Genomic DNA, 22,324 nt, shown 5'->3' on the forward strand with positions numbered 1-22,324 from the left:
TGTCTAGAGTGTGTATTCAAAATACTGGCACACGTAACATATGCAAGATTGAAGCTACTGAAAACACGAAGAAAGTGTAGTATTTACTCTGTTCTAACACGTTTCTACTGTGTAAACAGAATATGGGTTGACCTTTCACCTTTGCAGTGAAAAAGAAATAAAAAAAATTGCCAAAACGCATTTATTTTCACAACCGTGCTGCAGCTTTCGAACAAATTCACTGCAGTGTCACCAGTAGTGAGCACGCATGAAGCTCCCGCGCAACATCTGCAAGTGTCATCTTTGAGCTCTGTACACTTCACGAAGTCCACGAAATGCCATTTTATATGGAATGCCAGCCAATGTCACACTTTTTTTTTTCTTTCAGAAATGCCAAACTTGATGGCAACATGGCTGAGCAGCCATGTTGTCATTCGCTTTGGATAAGTCTATAACATTCTTCTTGAAAGACGCTAAACATTGTCTTCGTGTGCTACTACTTCTTGATCACCAGAAAAAAAAAAAAACAAATCATGCACGAGTTTGAGTGGAAAAGGTGATGACGAAAAGATGCAGCAGCAACAACACACAAAAAGAAAGAAAAAGCATGCCAGCAGTCACATTTCTATATGGATACGACTTCCGTGATGCGTCTGCCAACATGCACACCTTAGGTTGCCAGACGTCAGCCCACGTTACGCTAAAGATTGCTATATAAGATGAGGAGCAACCTCAGCATGCTTTTATCACGAAAATGTGTCAAATTTTACAGCAAAATCACGGTAATTCAAGATTACCTCATTCGAATTGACGGATAATTCAAACTGCTCTGTTGGTCTTGGGACAATCCTACGTACTTATATCCTATATCTATATCCTTTATATACTATATACTAAAAACTCGCCACTCTCCAAAAATCACTTAAGGGGGGACAACACAGGTCTTAGAGACAAAAAAATCTGGAAAAAATTGGTTTCTTGTAAGTGGTGTCTTCATAATATACAAACACTGCCGCTTGTTCTGATCAAGTTTCCTGTGTCGTGGATCAATATTTTAGCCGCAGTATAAATTTATGTAACCGCGGCGAGCTATATTTTGACAGAAAGAAACATAAAAAGGGGCCTTTTTCATGCCACACCGCTGCTGCTGAACGACCTATGCTGTTAGGCCATCTTGGTCGCGTCTCAAAGAACTACTTCTCTTCTTCAATTTCCCACCACACTTTCTTTGTCCCCCTATTCGCTATTTAGAAATACCGCACTGAAAGAAAGTCCCAGCGTGCGGCCCCATTCGCCCATTCAGTGCAGATGACTAAATAAAAGTCCTGCGATTGGCTGAGGCGGCTGGCGCCATCGGCTACAGTGTGCGGACATGCTTGAAAAGCGAACCATGACGCCATTTTGAAAGCCGCTGGCGTACTGTGTAGTGATGTCAGAATGTCGGGAGTTTGCCACTCGAAACAAGTTTGGCAAGAAAAGAAAACAAGCGTGCTACAACTTCGAAAAGTGCTCCGACCCTGCCAAAAAACACAGCGACAACCATGCAAGCGACGGCTGTGACGCGAGATGTAGCGAACCTGGTGAGAGCGAGCTAGGCCTAACGACGTCGCCGGCCAATGCTGATCGCAGGAGGAGCGTTTGGCATGACACAAAGATGGTGCAGCCAGTGGAATTTCAGAAAGAAGCCGGGGAAAACCTCCAACAACTGGCAGGAACTTCGGCAGCAAAGTGGAAATTGGACATGTCAGGGTGTCTACCAACCGGCAAAACCGGGAATTCTCAGGGATTTTGAGTAGTCTGGAAAAAGTCAGGGAAAACTCAGGGAATTTGGGCCTCTATCGGGGAAAATGAGCGGCAATTTTATTGAAAGGGTCGAAAGTCGCGGTAATGCTCGCTTGAGTAGCAGACAGGAATCATAATGAATCGTCTTTGACGCCCTGTCGTTGGCAAGAGGAGTTGCCAGTGTACAGTCAACGAGCGACTTTCCGGATTCCCGATAATTTGGACGGCTTCGCGGCGCCACCTCGTACCCCATAGTGTCAACGTATCAGAACGTGTGAAATTTCCGACGCAAGAACTCTTTGCCGTCCGATTTTCCGGACGTTTTGCCGTGACCGCAGGTCCGAAACAGCATCAATCAAAGGCACCACCGCTGCCGTTTTGATTACTTCGCCGCCTTGAACCGGCACTCTCGCACGCAGATCCGCTGGCACCCGTTGCCACCACTGCGGCAACGCTAGGCCTAGCTGCTTCGACGTTCGCTATGAAGCTTCTTGCCATTGGGTGCTGAACTTCCTATTGAAAGAATTCGCTGCATTCAGCAATGGCACGGACTCCACCTTTGTGGTCCTCGCGATTGGCTTAGAAACTTGGAAAAAACGGTGCGTTGCATAATGCCGGTTCGTGAAAGTCAGCTTCGCCTCTGTACAGAAATGTTACTCGGTAAAGCTTACGGAAAAGTATTGCAGTGAAGCATAACAAGCGTGGGAAGGGGCTATTGCCATGGAGTACGGTATGTATATCTTAATTATACACGCGGGCACCCGGCATTTCCTGTCACAGTACGAGCACAGGTATGCCTAATATGTGTACCGACAGGCCTTCAGAGCGTTCTCGAACGTGCCTGTGGCGGTTTGAGCCCCTAAGGGGAGTAAATGACACGCATTTATTTTTTTCCAGCTGGCCGATTTTTTGGACGTTTTCGCGGCCCCTCGGGAGCTCGAAAAATCGGTCGTGGGCTGTGCAACTGATCAAGATGCTTCAAATGGTCCTTGGGGCGAACGAGTGGCGGAAGGCGGTCAAGAACAGAAGTGACCTACGCATTGAGGAATAAACGAGAAAGGAAGCTTGTTGCCGCCGTTTTGAAAGAGCTTGAGCTCAAAAAGTAAAGTTTTGGTTGATGCCGAAATGCAGGTGTCCCTCATCCAAACCAAAATACACTCTTTGAAGCAGTGCAACACAACACTCGGGCGTCGTGCGCGGGTTGAGAGTATGTCAGGACTGTTGAGGTTGACTCACGAGCTGTTGAGAGAGAATCTCAATAGTGACAGAGTTCAGGCCTCATCCCACTGAGGTTGCTATCAGTTGATAGAAATAGCTCATATTAGAAAATATTTGCCTTTGTATGCATCTCCTTTTTATTCGTATTTGATAATGTCCGACCCTATTTGCAATTGTTTTCGAAGACACTTTATTTGCTGTGCATTTTACTAACCCCTGCCTTCTATTCTTTTATTGAATAACATAAAACTGCTCCTTAGTATTCAAATTGGATTAAGTTGCTTTTTTTTCATGTGCTTACTAGAGAGTGACAGCATCAGGCGATATGGTTTCAGCCCGTGTTGATATAAAACATAGTTCTGCATCACTCAGGGAAATTTGCAATGGCACTCAGGGAAAACCTGGAAAACTCAGGGAATTTGGAAATGTCAACTTGGTAGACACCCTGCATGTGTGCGAGCCTCAATGACGGTGCGAACGGGCCGGCGGAGACGGGGTCGCGCTTTTATGTTATCAGTGCGGAAGCCATAAGCGCTTTGGTCTCGCGTCCGCTCAAAATCGTGCATGATTTGTTTTTTGTCTGGTAATCGAGAAGCAGTAGCTCATGAAGACAATGTTTAGCGTCTTTCAACAAGAATCGCGGTAAGTGTAGTCTCTGTGGTGGCTGCGTGACTTTTGATAGGAGCGTGAATACAGCCTTGCCGTCAGACTTCTGGTCATTTGTGAAAACTGTGGTGATGTTTCCGAGTGGAGCTCGCTGCATGTGAAAAACAGCAAAATGGTCAACCCCTTAGTAGGAAACATTCTCGCCGCTCGTGCGATGATTAGCACTGGAAATCGACAAACAGCGATGAGCAACGTTTTTGCTGCAATGAATATCTCACACTGTGGCCTTCATAACAAAACGTGGCAAGGCTATTTCAAGCAGAAGTTGGCACTGGCGTCGTCGTCTGCTGCCCAAAAGCTGATGGGCGCGTGTGCGCTATCAGTGAAGTTATTGTATGATGACTTGAAACTTGAGAGCTCTGGGAATATAGTGGTATCCTAGAATGGGCTCATAGGTGACGTTCGGCCATTCATCGCACATTGGAGTTGGCATGCTCATTGAACGCAGGGAGGGAATTTTAACTGTGGAGGCTTGACGGAGCAAGTGGAAAAAGGGTCTTTGCTGGCACTGACGCTCGACTCATGAAATCACAGGTTCGCAGCACTGAAATATTTTTATTTCAACTATTAATGAACCAATTTGAAAAGTCTTGCGGTAGAACGCTGCCTAGATGACACATAACTCCCAGCACATGACCAAAAGTTGCTATGTGCTTAGAACGAGAGAAAGCTGAGCTAGTTGATAAGGATTCATTATGCAAAAAAGAGGTGAGGCATGCAGACAGGACACAAGAGCAGCGAAGTGGACAACACGAACGCCATGTTGAGGGGCCCTCAAAGTGAAGACAGAAGTACCGATGCTCGAAAAGGCTTATGCGCATGTCAGGATTCTGAGCACCGAGTGCTTGGCCATGAAGTCCACATCGCTGATGGTCGGACTGCTTAGCCACGGCGTCTGAGATGTCCAGTAGCAGGGGATCGGTCATGCTTCTGCGATGTGCATGTCGCGCTCATTTCCATACTCGTAGAGACAACTGTGGTCGAGACGACGAGAGCTTGCAAGGTGTGAAGGCCAGATGGTGTCCCTACAGAGCGAGCACTGGGCCAATGGTGAAACATGCTGGACTCATAATATGGCTCCACAACGACCTTCAGCCATTTGCTTTTCGTGCACTTGCTTCTGTATGGTGGAGACAGCTGAAGCGGAAAATTTCTATACTGAATATTTCGCTTTCGAATGAGACCATGATGGTGGCACTTAGTTAAGCCGTTCCAGAGATATTTTGGTTTGAAAAACAGTTTTTTGTTATCGTCGTGCAATTTTTTGCCACCTTGTCTAATACAACAAATTTTTGTGGTTTTAAGGGAAAATATTTGGAATCTGATCTAAAAGAAGTTCTAGAAATTGAAAGTGGGATTTTCAAAATATTGATTTTCTGGCCATTTCTCACGCTGCGAAAGCCGCGTCATCCCTTAACCCTTTCACTGCCGAGTTCTTTTGTTTCTCCTCACTCCCTACCAGCGTAAACAAACTCTCAAAAACCTCGAGCTCACTGGCCACCGCTGTGATGCCATTGCAGATTTCTAAAGTAGGTGGGTTGAAAGCATGCTTCTAAGGCTTGAATTCTTTCTTCTTTTAGCGGAAATTCGCTGAGCTTCCCCTTGCATAGATTCCTAGGCGGCAGGGGCTCTTCCTCGCTGTCTTCGCTCGACAGGCCGTTTAGCATATCTGCCTCCTAGTTGTCAATTACATCTGAATTGAAATTCATCAACAGTTCCTGAATTTCTTCGTCCTTCAAAGCGCCGATGCATGTGGCACTATGACTCGCCAAGGCTGCGCTGCTGAGACTAAGACGAAGCGACTCAGATTTAGAAACGTGCGTTCCATCTGTGTTCTAAAATTTAACCTACAAGTTGTATGTGTTTATATGACTTCTCGATAGATGGCACGACATAGCCATGAGTTTTTTTTTTTTTTTTTTTTCTACAGAAGTTGTCTCCTGAAGTGGCAGGGATGAAGTTAGAAAAGGCAACACGAGAAAACTTGGCAGGGTGTTGCATGTGTGCAACTCGAGATGACTTGGGAGTGGCAGTGTAAGGGTTAACCTGCCTGCCTTTCCTGAACCCTTTGCTCTATAACTAGTGACCACAGCCGTCTACACCGCAGGTGCAGAACAGATCCTACTTCTGGCGCGTCGCAAGGATTTGCGGCGCATCTCGCTGGACACACTAGACTACACAGATGTGGTGTTGCCTCTGCGAGGCCTCAAACATGCGATTGCACTGGATTATGACCCCGTGGAAGGCCGTGTATACTGGACAGATGACGAGCTGTGTCTGATCCAGCGGGCATTTCTCAACGGCACTGGCCAGGAGGCTGTTGTTACGCTGGAGGTGCAGCACCCCGACGGCCTGGCTGTGGATGTAGTGGCACGCAACCTGTACTGGACGGACACGGGTACCGACCGCATTGAGGTGGCCCGACTCAACGGCACAGCCCGCAAGGTCCTCATTGCCGAGGGCCTCGCCGAGCCTCGAGCCATTGTGCTGGACCCACCGCAAGGGTGAGTCAGCTGGAACAAACTAAAATACTTGCTATGATTATTTGCTAATTATATGGGCTTGGTTTGCACAAGTGTATCTTTGACATGTTTAAATGCTGACGCCCATAGGTTATGCTGACAAAGAGCTGTAATATACACTAAAACCTCGTTATAACAAACGCGATTTAACAAAGCAAATTCCCCTTCATATCCCCATAGACATGAACTAGATTTGTCTCTGAAACCAAAAATACTGACCGTTGTGCACCGAGCATATCCCTTTCTGCCAGGTTCGGCACTCATTTGGTGCAGCACTTAACATTCCCGCATAAAGTAGCTATGTGTACAGTAGCCGCGCACAAGCAGTGCTTTTTATCTTAATTGCACATCTCTCACTTCGCGTCACATAGCTAGTGAAGCTAGGTGCGCAGTCATGCCTGCTGAGGTAGTAATCTTGCAGGCCGCCACGCCTAGCTGTGCTGTGCCACATCTCAATAATGATGCTTCTGTGCGGCTTGCTAAAAACCAGTTCCTCCACTTCTCTCTCTCACTGCGGCATGCCACACTGGCTTGCGCAGCAAGGCATGACCTCCGAGATTGCATCAGTGCAATCTCGGAGGCCGCAAGCCGGCCAAAGGAAGCTAGCGCACTCACTCAGTGGGTTTGTGTGAGGGTGGCGAGTTGGATAGCTTGGCTTTCATAGGCCGAACGCATCCTCATATACTGTCAACAGTATCTCTGGTGCTGCTCAAAGCTCTGTCGGCTAGATACTTTGATAGGTTCGTGAAATCTTGCGAAGCTGAAACTATGTATCGCCAAATGACGGAGGTCTCCCAGGAATACAACCATAGCTGTGTAGTCTGCACACCGTGTTCTGTGCCACGCGCTGCACGGACACAATGGTTCGCATTGCAGCATGCCCTCTTTGACTGCGTCGCTGTTCACTGATTTCATGACCAATACGAGTGGAAAGCAAAAGACCATCCCATTGGAACAGAAGGATGCTATCATAAAGCCTGTCTTGCAAGAAAGTCCCGTGTTGCACATGCCTGAGAACCTTTTGTTGTTTTAGTATTAATTCCATATGCGACTGCGTAGTGGTTCAGTAGGCCACGGAGCCGTAGTCTTCTTTGCATGGTTAAAGTTGTGCACACCAGTGAGCATATACTGCAGTAAAGGGCAATACAGTAAAAGCTAGTTAATTTGGCCCCCGTTAATTCGGACGCACCGTGTGGTCCCGTCAAACATGTACATAACCCTATGGCACGAAACTCCCGTTAATTCGGACATATTCGGTCGTAGTTTGATTAGTTCGGACTGTTTGCGGAGCTCAGAGGTACGTGAGGCATATAGGATCGGGTGGCACCAGGGGGTGTTCAAATCGCATCGCCAGTGATGGCGTCTCCGATTAGCGTGTGCCGATCTCAAAGGCCATGCTTGCATGTGCTGGGAGTGCCGAAAGGCCGAAAATACGTCAAGGCCGCCATGTTTATTTTATTGCTACATAATAGACAAACCTACGTCTCAGAAATCATGGCGGCAATCACGCACTTCTGGCTTTGCAGTCGCTTTTGGCGCTTGGCACTACCTCTGCATTGCTATGGTCATCGGCACAGTAGTGAGTGGTCTATCCTAGCAACCCTAATCTATACATACGTTTTTTTCTTTGTATTGCTGTCCGCCATTTACGACATTGTCTTTTGCTTGTGCAGTTTTTTTTTGTTGTCGTTTTTATCATGTTTATCGGTTTGTGTCAGGTGTGTGCGAGGACAGCAGATTTTTTTTTGTGTGTGTGTGTGTTTAATTTTGTTTGCGCTTTTCTTTTTTCAGTTTATACTTTGTTTTTTCTTGACATCGTGCGTGTAGCCGTCGCTTTGTTGCCGCGCCTAGCCGCGCCGCGCAAGCCGTGCCACCAACCATGTGCTCTCGTGCCCCACCAAAGCGGGCGAAGTATGAGGCAAAGAATTTGGCAGCGAAAGCAGAAATATTGAAAGCTGTGAAGGCAGGGGTGCCTCGGCAGGTCATCACGAATAAATTCAATGTGAAGAGAAGCAAGCTCCATTACGTATGTGAAAAATGAAGCGGAGTTTCTTCAGGCGTACGACAGCGACAAGTTCACTGACAACAGGAAGAGACTGCGAATGGCTGAGCACCCGAAACTTGAAGAAGTGTTGTTAAGATGGATTGCCAATTCGCACGACGTACAGCTGCCTTTGAGTGGCCCCCTTATCTGTGCGCAGGCCGAAAAATACATGCTGAAGCCCAGCATCGAAGACTTCAAGGCATCGGATGGCTGGATCGACCGATTCAACAAAAGCGTGTGGCAAGAAAGGGGCTGTGAATGAAGGCGTTGTCGAAGATTGGAGGGCCGGATTAACCGCACACCTAGCCGATTATGATACCTGCGACACTTTTAACGCAGATGAGACGGCCCTCTTCTACAAAGCTTTGCTGAAAAAAAACGTCACATTTAAGGGAGACCCTTGTGTTGGCGGTAAACGAAGCAAGCAATAACAGTTTTGCTGGCTGCCAACATGACTGGCAAGGAGCGGCTACCGCTTTTGATAATTGGCAAAGCAGAAAAGCCAAGATGCTTCAAAAGCATAAACAAACTTCCCATAGACTATCGCTCGAATCGAAAGGCGTGGATGGCCTCAGCAATATTTCAGGCCTGGCAGCGTGAACTGGACCGCCGTTATTGTGCAAAATTGCGCAAAGTGCTAATTGTTCTAGATAACGGTAGTGCGCACAATAATGTGTTGGGGCTAACAAACATACAGCTGCTTTTTTTTCTGCCTACCACAACGGCTTCCCTGCAGCCTCTGGATTAGGGAATTATTCAGTATGTGAAAGGTCGATACAGAAGACAAGTCCTTGAGCGCATGTTGCTCTGTATGGAGGCAAAGAAAAGATATGGTGTAACTCTGCTGAGTGTAGTGCACATGGTGGCGCATGTGTCGAACACGCCGCCCGCAGTAATCGCGAACTGCTCCCGACAGCAATACCTATGTGCAAAGGAGGGGCATATGCATCGGCCCTTGCGTTGTGCCTGTGCTTTGTGTGATATCTTTAGCCTAATTGGACCACCAGTGGCAGCTTGAACTTGTAGAAAGGCATGTGTTAAGAAGTGTACAGATACGTTGATGACTTTCTTGTTTTTTAAAGTTTAACGAATGACCAAATGCTCCCATCAGCTGCGAATAATGTTAGATCTTTTTAATAGTAGTTCACGTTCCTTGGCTTTTACCCCTGAACTTCCCGCCAATGGTGTTTTGCACTTTTTAGACATCGCTTTGTATTTGACATGAGAAGACCATGTTTGTTGGGAGTATTTACCACGCTCCAAGAAGAGCCTTCTACCTTATGACACCTCACACACTAAGCTCGTCAGACGAGGGACTGCCTTGCTGTGCCTGAATTCGGCTTTGAGAAAGTCCTGTTTGCACAAGGTCGAGCAGAGCTTCAGTTTGCAGGTGACACATCTGGAAAGCTCGGGTTTTCCCTCCAGTCATTTGGTGGCCGTGGGTGGTCTGCTTTTAAAAAAGCTCAAGATGGCAGCCGCCGCAACCACACAGGAAAAGTAGAAACCCACACAGGAAAAGTAGAAACCAAAAAAGGTTGTGGTTATGCCTTACATACATGCAGTTTTGCACAACCTGAAGAAAGTAGGACGCAAACATGAGGTGGACGCAGTTTTCACAGCCCCCTGTAAGCTCGCAAGGTTGTGCTCTCTAATAATACACAATCGGAGCAAAAAGAAAAGTCCAAAAAATGCATGTGAGAAGAGGCATGTAAACCCCCTCGTGACTTGCGCCACTGATGTCGTTTACCAGGTTCCTCTCCGCTGCGGTAAAGTTTACATTGGCCAAACGGGTTGGTGTATAAATGACCGACTCAGGGAGGCACTCGGCGTCTTTAAAGGCTGTTGCAGGTGGTATGCACCTTCCTGCACACATCAAAGATTGAGGTTGCAGTCCGCTATCTAGAAATGCATCCATTTTAAACAAGTCTAATGACATACTGGCGAGAGAAATTATTGAGGCTGGCCAGATATACGCATTATCTGCCACGTGTGTCAGTGTCCCGTCAGTTGCCTTGACGGATAAAGAAATTAGATATCTCTTTGGGCTTTAGTATGTTTTGCATGTGATTATGCTTGAGCTTTGTATCAGCCTTTTGACTGCGCATGTGCTGCCATTCGCTCCCTGGAAAACCTTTAATGAAACTCCAGTTGTGAGTGAGCGTCTGTCCTGTCCACTCCGTTTCTTTCTTCCCGTATTTCCGCTCAATGACACTACATAAGCACATTGAGCATCGACTCATCGAGCCCGCGTCTAGGCATTTCGCACGTTGGCACCTTGAACTGCACAAATAAGCGTATCGAGTGTCGACTCCTCGAGCCTGCATCAAAGCATTTTGCTCGTCGGCATCTTGGACTGCGCGACTAAGTACATCGAGTGTCGACTCCTTGTATCTGCGACTACGAATTTCGTACGTCAGCACCTCGGGCCCGCAACCAAGCATATTGCGCGTTTACTCTTATCATATTGTCACGATAGCTCGCAACAATATCTATCATACCACCCCTTCATAAAGAGAACCTCATCATGAGTTCTGTTCACTAGGCCCCTTGGGCTGGCACAGACACCTGGCTGCAGAAGTGATCGAGGCATCATACAAAAGTACAATTCTGGAAAGCATCTAGCAGCTGCATGTCTATCACTCGCTCTCTGGTCCTAAGTTCCACAGCCATTGTCAGTGAAGATGACTTGGAAGGCTGCTGACACTCAGAGCCTTCATTCAGTAACATGGCCAATTTGACCGGAAAAAAAAAAAAAGAAAATGCCTCACTGATCGTACTGGAGACTGCTGTCAATCAGACAGCCTGCAGGTACAACACTGGAACTATATTCATGCCCACACAGAGTTCTGCAACCCAGGCACCATGCTCTTTTTAGAGCAGCAGTAAAGAATGCCATACAAAAGGGGGGGGGGGGGGACGAAGGCACACCAGACCAGAGGCCATATGTACAAGAAACCCTACATCACAAAACACCCCGGGTGATTCCACTAGAGATCAACACTGGTTCAAATTTTTGATTGCATTGAATATTTCATATTTTATGCACATATCACTCGGTAGCACGAAAGGGAATGTGGCTTCTTTGCCAAATGAATACTTTAGGAGGAAAAAAATTGCGACATTCTTCAGTGTGGAGGCGCCTATTTCATGTACAAGGTATCCTCGCAAATTCACAACAATGTGAAATACAATATATTACAGCCATAAAGAATACATTTCTGTCTATAAAATGTAGACATAAAGAAAGCTCAGCTAGCACTGTTTGAGGCTTCATTGCAAAACAGAAGTGTTCTAGAATAACAGCTTAGTTTGCTACAATTTTCAAAAGTTACTATAGTTACGTTTTTTTTATCAACTAAACCAATCGATGTAGCCTTTTGAAATTTGGTGGACTGTGAGACCTTAACCTGTTCAACAATAGTGCTGAATGTTGTTGCTGTATCACAAATTATCATTTGTACAATTCACCACAAATCTGAAGTTTTGACGAAAACAAACACTATTTAAAAATCAAAATAATATAAAACCATCAAAAATTTCGTAAACAGCTGTTCACAGGCACTTGAAGATGAATATTAAAAAAACAAGTTGCATTATCTTGTTTGTAATGGCAATATAAGTGGTAGAAATGAGAGCTTTGCCAGAATGCAGCAAGGTGCTAAGAAAAAGGCACATTGGGGCGAAAAGGACGTGAACAAAACTGTGACTTGGCTAAATTTGACCATGATTGCAACAGAAAGGCAGTTTTAGTAGTTTCAGGCAGCTACCAGCTGGAACTATCTGCCAGCTAACCCTGCCCTAACCAACACCATCGCCACTTCCACCACCGCATCTGAGAGACAAAAGGGGAGGAAAGACAGGGTGGTTAAGTTGGGTGGTAAGTACCGGCTGGCTACCCTGTGCTGGGGAAAGGGTTAATGGAAATAGAAGGTAATATAAAAAAAAAACTGAGAAAAATTCATACACTAACGTGATGCCATGTGTCATAGGTGCCGACTACGGCAAAGGGGGGGGCTGCCCCTGAGCAATGCTTGAGCCGCCCCTGGGCAATGCTCAAGCCCCCTCCTTCCCCACTACACACACACACACACACACACACACACACACTCACACACCTAAACTGCCATTACCAGAGCTTTGTCACACACATCATTTGATATTTATATTGACTTTCCTCGAACTTGTCACTTGAAATTTTACTTGGGCTAACAGCTTACTGCATCATTGTTGGCGCGAATGTGCACGGCTTTTAATTAATACTTTTGCTTTATTTCTGTAAATCCTGACAATAGAAGGACACACGCAATAAAAGCACTAGCGGCAGCTGCCTCATCCGTATTTTCTACTCACATGTATCCCTCCTGCATTCATTGTGGCGATAGAGGCACATTAGATCACATACTTTGGAAATGTCTGGAGGACTCGCCTCCTCCGGAATTAGGTCAGCTCCTTACTTCCAAGCAGTGAGAGGTCATGCTCACGCTCAACTCCCACCCAGCAGTACAACTCCGGGCCGTCAAGCTGCATATTGTCACAGTCGGTAATGTGGGAAGAAAAGGATGCTGATGGTGGCATTGGAGACTACGAAGAAGAGTTTAGTGTTATCGCTGCTCTACGCTTGCTGGCTCAGCCATTAAAAGTCATTTGTGGATAGACGCATGCGTCTTCCTTCCTCTAACATCATTGGTGGACGTGCTGGGTAATCACTTGCGCAAGACAAAGCTCTGCAGCAGACGTAACCTGGCTGCTATGTCATCCGAAGGAGAGAGTTCAACCACGGGCCCGCCGCCGCCGCCGCCGGTCATCCTGGCCCAGCCTCGCGACCCTGGCATGTTTTCTGGGATTGACGACGTCGATGACTCGTTGCAGAATTACGAATGGGTCAGCGCACACAACAGGTGGGATAACATGCTTATGCTGGCTAATATAATATTCTACCTCAAGAAAACCGCACGGGTCTTGTTGTGTACCGATTCTGGTCGCTGAGTTCAGCGGATGACGTATCTTCGTCAGTCAACCCTAGTGTTGAAGAGCGCCATCTTCTGGCCGCAAGAATGTATATATTCCAGTGGTTATTAAATTAAGTTTCCCTGTTCTGTGTTTGTTTCGTGACGGCAATAAAAGGTTATTGCCGACACGCCTTGTCGCGATGGTGCCTCGCGAATGACCCATGCAGCAACATAACACTGGTGACGAGGGTGGGACTGAATGAGCCTGCCGCAATGGGAAGCTAGGTCCTGTCCGTACTCGTTCGCAATGACGGCCACCACAACGGAGGGGCTCGAGCCTTTCGACATCACTCACCCTGAAGAGTGGGAGGACTATGCAGAACGTTTCCAGTTCTTCCTCGAGGTGCAGGACGTTACAGATGCCAGCAAGAAGAGATCGAAATTCTTCTGCCGCTGCAGTCCCGCCACTTTTCAATTAGCCAGGGCACTCGTGGCACCGGCCCAGCTGAAGGATACACTTTTCGAAACAATCCTCGCCGTTCTGCGCGACCACCTAGCGCCAAAACTGAGCTTGCCAGACGATATGAATTCCATCGCCGCGACCAGGCACCAAGTGAGTCTGCCGCCGCCTACCTCGCTGCTCTTCGAACGACGGCACAGCACTGCACTGTCAACGACCTTGACACCGTGCTACGGGATCGGTTCGTGTTCGGACTGTAGAACGACACGGTGAAGTGGCGACTACTGGTGAAAAAAGAGGGGTCTTTCACCAGTGCTGTCGAGGAAGCAGTCGCCGCTGAGGCCATTGCCCGGGAAGCCAGCCTAGCCTCGTTTCAAACCACCAACGCGCCGCGTTTCGGGCCCGTGCATCAAGAGACGACGACTGGCGATGATGGCGAGCAAGACACCGCCGAAGATGTTCTTCAGTTACATGTGAGCCCCACTGAGCGACGGGACACTGAGAGGTTGGTGGGCGGCCCCTGCACCAGCTGTGGAGGCCCGCACAAACGCCGCCTGTTTCGGTTCCATGGTGCCCAGTGCAGGGAATGTGGAAAAACCGGGCATATTGCTAAGGTCCGCCGGTTGCGCAGGCAGCTTAGCCCACGTCGAAATGCCAGAGACCAAGCCCGAACGCAACAATTCAAGACCACTACTCGCACAAACATTTCATACTACGACGACTTGGCAGTTACGGCTATCAACGAAGTGTCAAACCCGCCAAGAGGAAGATACATGTGAGTGTAAAAATCCAAGGCACACAGTGTCAAATGGAGGTGGATTCGGGATCGACTTTTCCATTATTTCCGACGCCACAGCCAGACGCATTTTTCCAGAGGGGCGTGTGCAGAACCTGCAGCGACTTGATGTTATCATGAGGGACTATCAAGCCAACCATATCGCTGTACGTGGAGTTTGTACCGTCCGAGGGCAGTTCAAAGATTTTGACAGCCCATTGCGCCTGGTCATTGTCAAGGGCGAGCGCCCAAGTCTTCTCGGGCTGGATTGGTTTCCAGTGCTTGGTATCAATATCACGGCAGTGCAACGCATCGATCAGCAACCATCCTCACTTGATAACATATTCCGGGACTTTGCCTCTGTGTTCGACGGGACGCTGGGCTTCTACAAGAGACCGCCCGTGCAGTCTGCACTTAAAGGGACCCTGAAACGATTTTGGCGATTTTCTACAAACGTACTGAGTCGTTAGAGTAGGCCCTTCTGATCATTAATTGATGCATCCAAGTGCTCTGCGTAAAGCGTGTAATTTATTATAAGGTTTTAAAAATACACATCGCTGCCGATCGTAGCGCACTGCTCGGCGGAGTTTTAAGCCGCCCCTACCCATATGATGCAAATAACCCATATGACGTCACGTGGGCGAGCTATCTGATTGGCTGACCAGGGCGCGTGGTCGATAATTTTTCCAACTGTATGGTAAACAAATAATCTTCGTAATAGTTGGAATGTTAGTTCATTTGTTTTTATAAAAAGAAAGTAACATAAAGAGAATGCACAAGAACAATTTTTCAGTACACTTCAGCACTTCCGGCACACAGCAAGTGTCGTCTGCTTGTGTTACAACGTACTCCATTTTGACGAGAGCTCCGCGGTCAGAGTCGGTCTCAGTCTTTTCGCGAGCACTATGATTCGACTTTGTTGCCTTGTGGACTGCAAAACTAGCGACTGGCAATATGTCAAGCTGCGACATCGTGTCCCTCTGCAAGGCAGTATACAAGCGAACTGGCTGCTGCGCATGGGACTGCCGGTATCCAATCGGCGCCACGCGTTTGTGGCCGTCACTTTACACCGGAAGATTACTAACGCAATACCGTTTCGCGAGTCCAGTATTAGGGCAAACGCAAGCGCAAGGGGACAGGGTCTGGCCGCTTGACTGTGCCGGGATGAGCCACGAGATGAGCAGAAGGGCAAATGCGAAAGGTCTGCACAGTGTAGCCACCTGGTGGCACAGAGCTCAACCATACACAGTAGCAGCAACGAAGTGTATTCTTCTTTGCTGCTGGTGTGTATTTTTCGCAGGAGTGTAATCATCAACACGTTGATTTATAAATGTTTAAAATGCTTTACACTTGGTTAGAGCAATATTAGCGCTTTGTTTGACTGGTTAAGCGCTGCGCCAGCAAGTGTCTGGACCGTGCAGACCGATCAGGCTGCTCATGTACGTCTACGCTAAAGTTCCTTCATCAGCTTGAGTTTATGCTTCCAGTCATTTGCCGAAATGACCAGCTTGCCTGTTTTTAGCGGAGTACCAGACACGTTCTGCGCTACGACAGAATGCTCGCAACACACGCTGCTTCGATAGCTCTCGGTCAACGGCCAAGCGGCTAACGGAGAGGTCTCGCGCGGGAGGGGGCGTGCTCCTAAACGACCGGAAGTGAACGATATGACGTCGCATCGTGACGCTGAACCAGTGAAGGCGGAGCTTAGCGCCGCTCGCTCGGCGAGTGAGTTGAGGAGGAAAAGCATAGCTAGGGAGGAGGATAACTGCTAATCGCTTGCAGCTCCATTAATACGTAACGCTTCACTTAAATTGTGGTGCGAATGTTCTACTTAAGCTGTACCCTACGCGCCTGCAAAATTTGTCCGAACCGTTTCAGGGGCCCTTTAACCCTGAGGTTGTGCCTATCCGCCTGAAAGCAAGAAGGCTTCCTTTCGCACTGCGACCAAACATCGATGCCAAACTGGACAAACTGATGCAACAAGGAACCGTAGCCATAGTAGAGTGTATAAGCGCGACTGGACGAGGACGTGGAAAGAAACAGATACACAGACACGTGTTTCTACGTCCTCGTCCAGTCGCGCTTATACACTCTACCATGGATTCTAACCAACTAGCCCACCAGCGTGTTTTAACCAAGGAATCCTAGAGCCGGTTGACCAAGCTCGTTGGGAAACCTCTATTGTTACGCCACTGAAAACAAATGGGGATGTCCGCATCTGTGCAGACTACAAGTGCACCATCAACAAAGCCTTTTAGCAGCACTCGTATCTGGTACCAGCTGTCGACCACCTGCTGGCATCCCTCTCTGGTTGAACTGTCTTTGCAAAGCTAGATTTAGCACAGGCCTACCAACAGCTCTTAGTGACTGATGAATCTGCAGAGGCACAGACCATTGTGACGCATCGGGGTGCTTTCCGCGTTCGACGATTACAATTCGGTGTCAGCGTCGCATCTGGCATCTTCCAGAGTTTAATGCAAAACCTACTGCGCGGACTTTTAGCCGTCATTCCATATTTTGATGATGTCCTCATTTCAGGTGCATGGCACCAGGAATTACTTAGTCGCCTTCGAAAGGTCCTTCAGTGGTTCCAAGACGCAGGGCTTAAAGGGACACAAAGGTTACTATTAAGTCAACGTGGACTGTTGAAATACCATCACAGAAACCTCGAAAGGCTTGTTTCGTGCCAAGGAGAGACTTAGTTTAAGAGAAAATGCGTTCTGAAGCGTCCGCGTACTTCTAGCGCTGTTCAAATCGCCCGCCCTCCGATCTAGGAGTACTGACATCATGGTCTCATAGTGACGTTGCGCCATGGGTGAGTAGAACGGCGTCCGCAGACGGCGCTACGGCTTTTCGGCGCAAAACGCGCGGCCAGAAACAGCCAAGACAGAGCCGACAGCAGAGCGAAAGCGGGAGTATGGTGGCTCGCGGAAGGAGAAAGGCGCGACCACGGGGCTCTTGCATTGCCCAGGGGGCGCTGCGAGAAAGGTGCTAAAAAGCGCCCTCTATCCTAAAATGGGTCGTACCAAGCTCGATCGTCTGCTTCGGAAAGCACGTTTGCAATATGGACCCGCCACTTTCGGTTGTGTTGTAGCACGGCCTGCTGCGTATATCGGGCGCCGAAGATTTTTTCTAAGATTTTTCGAAGATTTTTTCGTATATCGGGCGCCGAAGGTTCAGGGGTGGCACGCTGCGTAAAGGCAAGAAATTATGCAGTGCCGAATACGTGTACGCCGTTCAAGAATTAGGCGGCAAAGTTTTAGCACGGTGTCAATCGCAAGTCTAGCGAGTCGCGTCCGAAGTGGAACTACAGGTAAGGTTAGCTGCTAGAGTCAGGCGCGCAAACGCGAGGAAATGCGTGCTATAAATTAATCCACAGCAGCGATAAGCAGACATCATGTGTACGGAACTGCTCGAGCACACGACGGTACGCGCCGCGACGTTTGAACTGCTCGAGCGCACAATCGTACGCGCCGCGACGGCAGCGGTCTTTCGACATGCCGCCAAACAGCGGGCCTCCTGCAATCTTTGTTGACTGCATGCCGCTAAACTGATGCAATGCACGTGAGCTCGCACGTACGTGCGAATCACGCTGCAGCGCGAGCTCGCTTGATGTAGCTTTTAATGACAGCGCTCGAACATCGATGTGCTGCAATCACTACTGCCTTGCTGCGCTGCCTCGACGTGCTGGCTTGAGATCAAGGATGAGCGCATTTAACTCTCTTAACCTGTGCTGCTCGTAGAGTAGAAGTGAATTGTCATCGAATGAGCCCGACCATCTGTGCTCATTTGCACACACTTCACCACTTCGCATCGGTCGAATTGTTAATTGTCGCTGTTGCCGGGTCTCGAATCGTGAATTACCAGCCATGCCTGCTGCTATGTCGGTCTGCTGTCGGGACTGTAGGTGCAAAAGACCGAAATTTCGAACGCAGATAATCAAGCAAGCTTCAAGACAGGCGAAGCAGTCAGCATGGCACGAAGTTTCGCTAACTCAGCGCGACGAACTGCAGCTATGCAGCGAGCCCGACGCTCCACTTCGTGAGGCCTTGAAGGAAAACGGTAGAATCTGATGTTGGGATTCAGGCCTTCTTGTTCATGGCAGCCCACGATGCAGAAGTAATGACGGTGACACCTTTTCTAGGCTAAGCTAGGTCTCTCCGGATCGGCATCACCGATTCCTTCTGCTCCCAGCAGTACGTCCCACGGCACACGGAGAGTCCGTTTTCGTTAAACTATAGGCTGCGGCGAGCTTGCAGCGTGGTCGGCGTGGTCTGTGAGAAGTGACGAGCCTTTTCGCGCTCGCAACAGGGCATAGAAAAGTGCGAATCGACGCAAAACTCGGCCTAGAAACGTGCTTCGCCACAGCCAGGGCGCAATACGACCGAAGCTGGCACCACCCAAATGTCGTTTCCCGCACTGCCACCAGGCGCCGCTACTATACCTCAAACTCCAGCGCAAGACGCCCATAAGCTGATACTTCATTCTATGACGCAAACTTCGCCGCTCGTCGCCATGGACCCTGACACCGACAGATTGGCTCGCGATGGTGGGCTCAACTTCAGCGATTTGAGCACTGACGAGCGCGACCTGCTGCTGAGGGCTCGCGCTGCCGGCGTCGTTGCGTACCACGACGGCGGCCTCGACACCGGTTCTCCGGAGCGGGAAAGCAACGAGGGCTTCCCACGACATCACATGGACGTGGCATTCTCGCTGCTTGTTCCAAATGAAAGTTTCGCGAGCAAGCAGAACCCTCACGGCGCGACGCGATAACGAAACTACTGAAACTATAAAGCGTGCGCGGCGCAGAGTCGAGCGCGCAGAGTCGAGCGAAAACGAAACCTTTCGAACACCCATATTACTGAAGAGTAACGTCAAAATGTTATTTTTTCTTAGAATCGAATAGATGTAGACAAGTAGCATTTTTTTCCGTCTTATAATCGAATGAAATGATATTTTTAATACGAGTAGTTGAGTATTAGTAAAACAAATTATGAGGAGTCCTTTCATCATTGGGCTAGTACTGGAATGTCGCTGGGGGGTCTCAAATCTTGCCATGCATTTACCTCAATTTCTCGGTTACTAAAGCTCTGTTCGCGATTATATTGGCGCCTTAGACATTCTAGAACATTGATCTACTACTTTTGGGTTTTGGGGAACACTTGGAATACTCAGGGAATTTGGAAATGTCAACTTGGTAGCCACCCTGGTTGAAAAACTGGTTTGCAATTGCAAACAAGTTGTTCCTCTTTGGCTTGTCTTGGCTATGAGCCATTTCAGTGGTAATGTGACTTGTGTATTTCAATCAAATCGTAGGTATTACTTGCATTAAAATTTCTATTGATTTGTTTGAATACTTAAGTCAGAGCCTGTCATCATGCTGCATTGTCTAACCCTCCGTGCTCTCAGTGAGAGTTTCTGCTAAGTAATGAAAATTAGAAGGTATGCAATGTCTTGCTCTTGCAAGGTAGTGGCCAGGTGGAATCATATAGCCTCTCTGACCAGGTGGATGTACTGGACTGACTGGGGTCAGTCGGCCAAGATTGAGCGGGCCGCCCTGGATGGGAGTGATCGGCTTGTGCTGGTCTCCACAGACCTGGGCTGGCCCAATGGGCTGGCACTGGATGCACGGGATGGCCGGCTGTACTGGGCAGACGCACGTACAGACCGCATCGAGAGCACCCGCCTGGATGGGTCCGACCGGAGGGTGCTGCTGGACAACCAGCTGCCACATGTCTTTGGCTTCACACTGCTCGGTGAGGCCTGCAATTCAAGCTTAAGTATATTCATGGGGTCTTTAAAAAATTTCTTCCTAATTCTCCCTATGAACTGAAGAATACAGTGCCGTTGTAGTCACGAGAGCATTCGAAGGAATGCATCTTTCTCTCTTCCTGTCAAGTCACTGGGGAGCAACGGGGCAAAGGGAATGGGTTGTGCGGTGGGCAAACAGAACTATTTGTGCTGGAGTGCTAGCTGTGTAGCAACTGCGCCAGGATCGCAAGCGTGAGAACTATTGGCACAGATTGTGGTGTTGTCAAAGCCAGCTGCTGCACTGTTGGTTGTTGTGCTCATTGTTTTCTCATTAATCAATGTGCACAGTGCTTGCAGGATCCTTGGGTCTAAGGGGGGAACACAGTACTTGAAGGTTGAAATTAAGTTGTATTGTCAAATTTATCACTTTTGCATTCCCAAGACCCTTCTGCACCAATCTACAAATTTTGGGTTCAAAATTCCATTTATTTACTATGTTATAACAATAAACAGTAACAACCCCTACCACACACAGACCTTTACATTGTGGTCTAAAATCGCCCTTTTTCTGCCACCAGCTAATTAAAAATTCTGTGTTCCACAAGTGCCATTTTTGGGTAAAACATCCCCAAAATCATGCTTTCATTCGTGCTTGCAGGAATGAACAACTCTGCACATTTTATTTTGCACATAAAAATCTATTAGCACGTTTCGGTGTGTTTGTGTCATCCACACTGCAATTAATGCACCTGTGGCCGGTGCAGCCCAGTGTCTGAACGTGTGCTAGGCAATCCACACTGCCGGTTTGCCATGCACCTATTGCTCACTGAATTCTAGGCAAATCCTAGTGTAGCCTCCCCCCCCCCCCCCCCCCCCCGCCCCACCTCTTCCTGTAGTAGTGTGTGGTAAGAAAGTGTCATGACATGCAACGATCTTATTAAGCGCCCTTTTTGGCTAATGCCCGCCACGCAACATAGCCTAACTGTTACGAAGTGTTGCATCAGCTGAAGTAGGCACGCACGAGCTCTGCAGCGGCATGCCTGCCAGGCGAAAGTCACTCCCGACGACAGTGCCACTGTATCTTTGTGACGTAGTGTCGTGGTGTAGGTCTACACGGCGCAAACTCAATAATTTGATGTTAGTTTATTTGAGAATTAATTTACTTTGTAGATTTTGTGCAGCCCCGTATTTTACAAAGTGAATTATACTGGATAAATACAAAAGCCTGTGTGCATCCAACCAGATAATTCATAGTTTCCAGTCGGGGCCTCCGAGACTGGCATGATGCAGTGTAATTACAGCTTCAAATATCTCAGAGGCAGTGTCAGAAATGTGGTGTGTGGCCATGACATGTTTTTGGCTTCTGCAATAGCTTCTGCCACATGCAACCAGCAAAACCATAGCCTTCAAGATCTGAATCTGTTATCCAGACGGCGCCACCGCTGGGGTGGGGATTCTTTATTCAGACTTTATTCAGACATATCCCCGCTTAGCCCTAAAGCGTTACAGCAGGGGGGTTACAAGCATGAAAAGAATACATCTTGATTCACACTGCACACCTGTCCACATGACAGTCGATTCCACAGAGTGATAGTTTTTACAAAAAAAGAAATGGCATACAAGCCTGTACTAGCCCGGTATTCTCTAATTTTGCATTGGTGGTCAGTGCGTGCCAATATATAGTTTGGTGGTTTTATGTACATTTCCCTATCGATTCCAGTTTTGTTATGATAGATTTTATACAGAAGCTTTAGCTGCAGTTTCTTTCGGCGAGACGACAGGGATTCCCGGTTGAGCTCCGTTTTCATTGCTGTGCAACTTTACTCCCTCCCGTACCTACCCGAGATGAACCTGGCTGCTCTGTTTTGTATTTTTTCTAGTTTACTTATAAGACATATCTGTGACGGGTGCCAAAGGGTACAAGCATATTCCAAAATCGGTCGTATGCAAATTAGGTACGCCGTGCTTCTAAGGTGAGAATTTGCGCATTTTAAATTTCTTTGAATGTAATTCAAAGCAACTGCCGCTTTGCCAACTACATAGTCCACGTGTGCCTGCCAAGAGCAGTCGCCCGACAGCATCACGCGCAAATATTTAGTCGTGAATTTATTACTTCATATTATTCATTAGACAGTGGCTGGCATCGATTACTTTTTTCTTCTTAGTAAACTGCACATG

The 22,324-nt window shown here is 48.0% G+C and overlaps 1 protein-coding gene across 2 annotated transcripts in view; it reads left to right on the forward strand.

Moving 5' to 3' along the window:
- The window catches only part of arr (low-density lipoprotein receptor-related protein 6), a 319,317-nt gene that overhangs the window by 106,583 nt on the left and 190,410 nt on the right, over nucleotides 1-22,324 (forward strand). For both annotated transcript variants that reach the window (XM_065450135.1, XM_065450136.1), the window contains 2 exons: nucleotides 5,753-6,149; nucleotides 19,901-20,151. In XM_065450135.1, the coding sequence (XP_065306207.1) occupies nucleotides 5,753-6,149; nucleotides 19,901-20,151 (648 nt within the window). The remainder of the gene's footprint in view (nucleotides 1-5,752; nucleotides 6,150-19,900; nucleotides 20,152-22,324) is intronic.

The sequence above is a fragment of the Dermacentor albipictus genome, chromosome 3 (genome assembly GCF_038994185.2).
Source record: "Dermacentor albipictus isolate Rhodes 1998 colony chromosome 3, USDA_Dalb.pri_finalv2, whole genome shotgun sequence".
Taxonomy (NCBI): Eukaryota; Metazoa; Arthropoda; class Arachnida; order Ixodida; family Ixodidae; genus Dermacentor; species Dermacentor albipictus.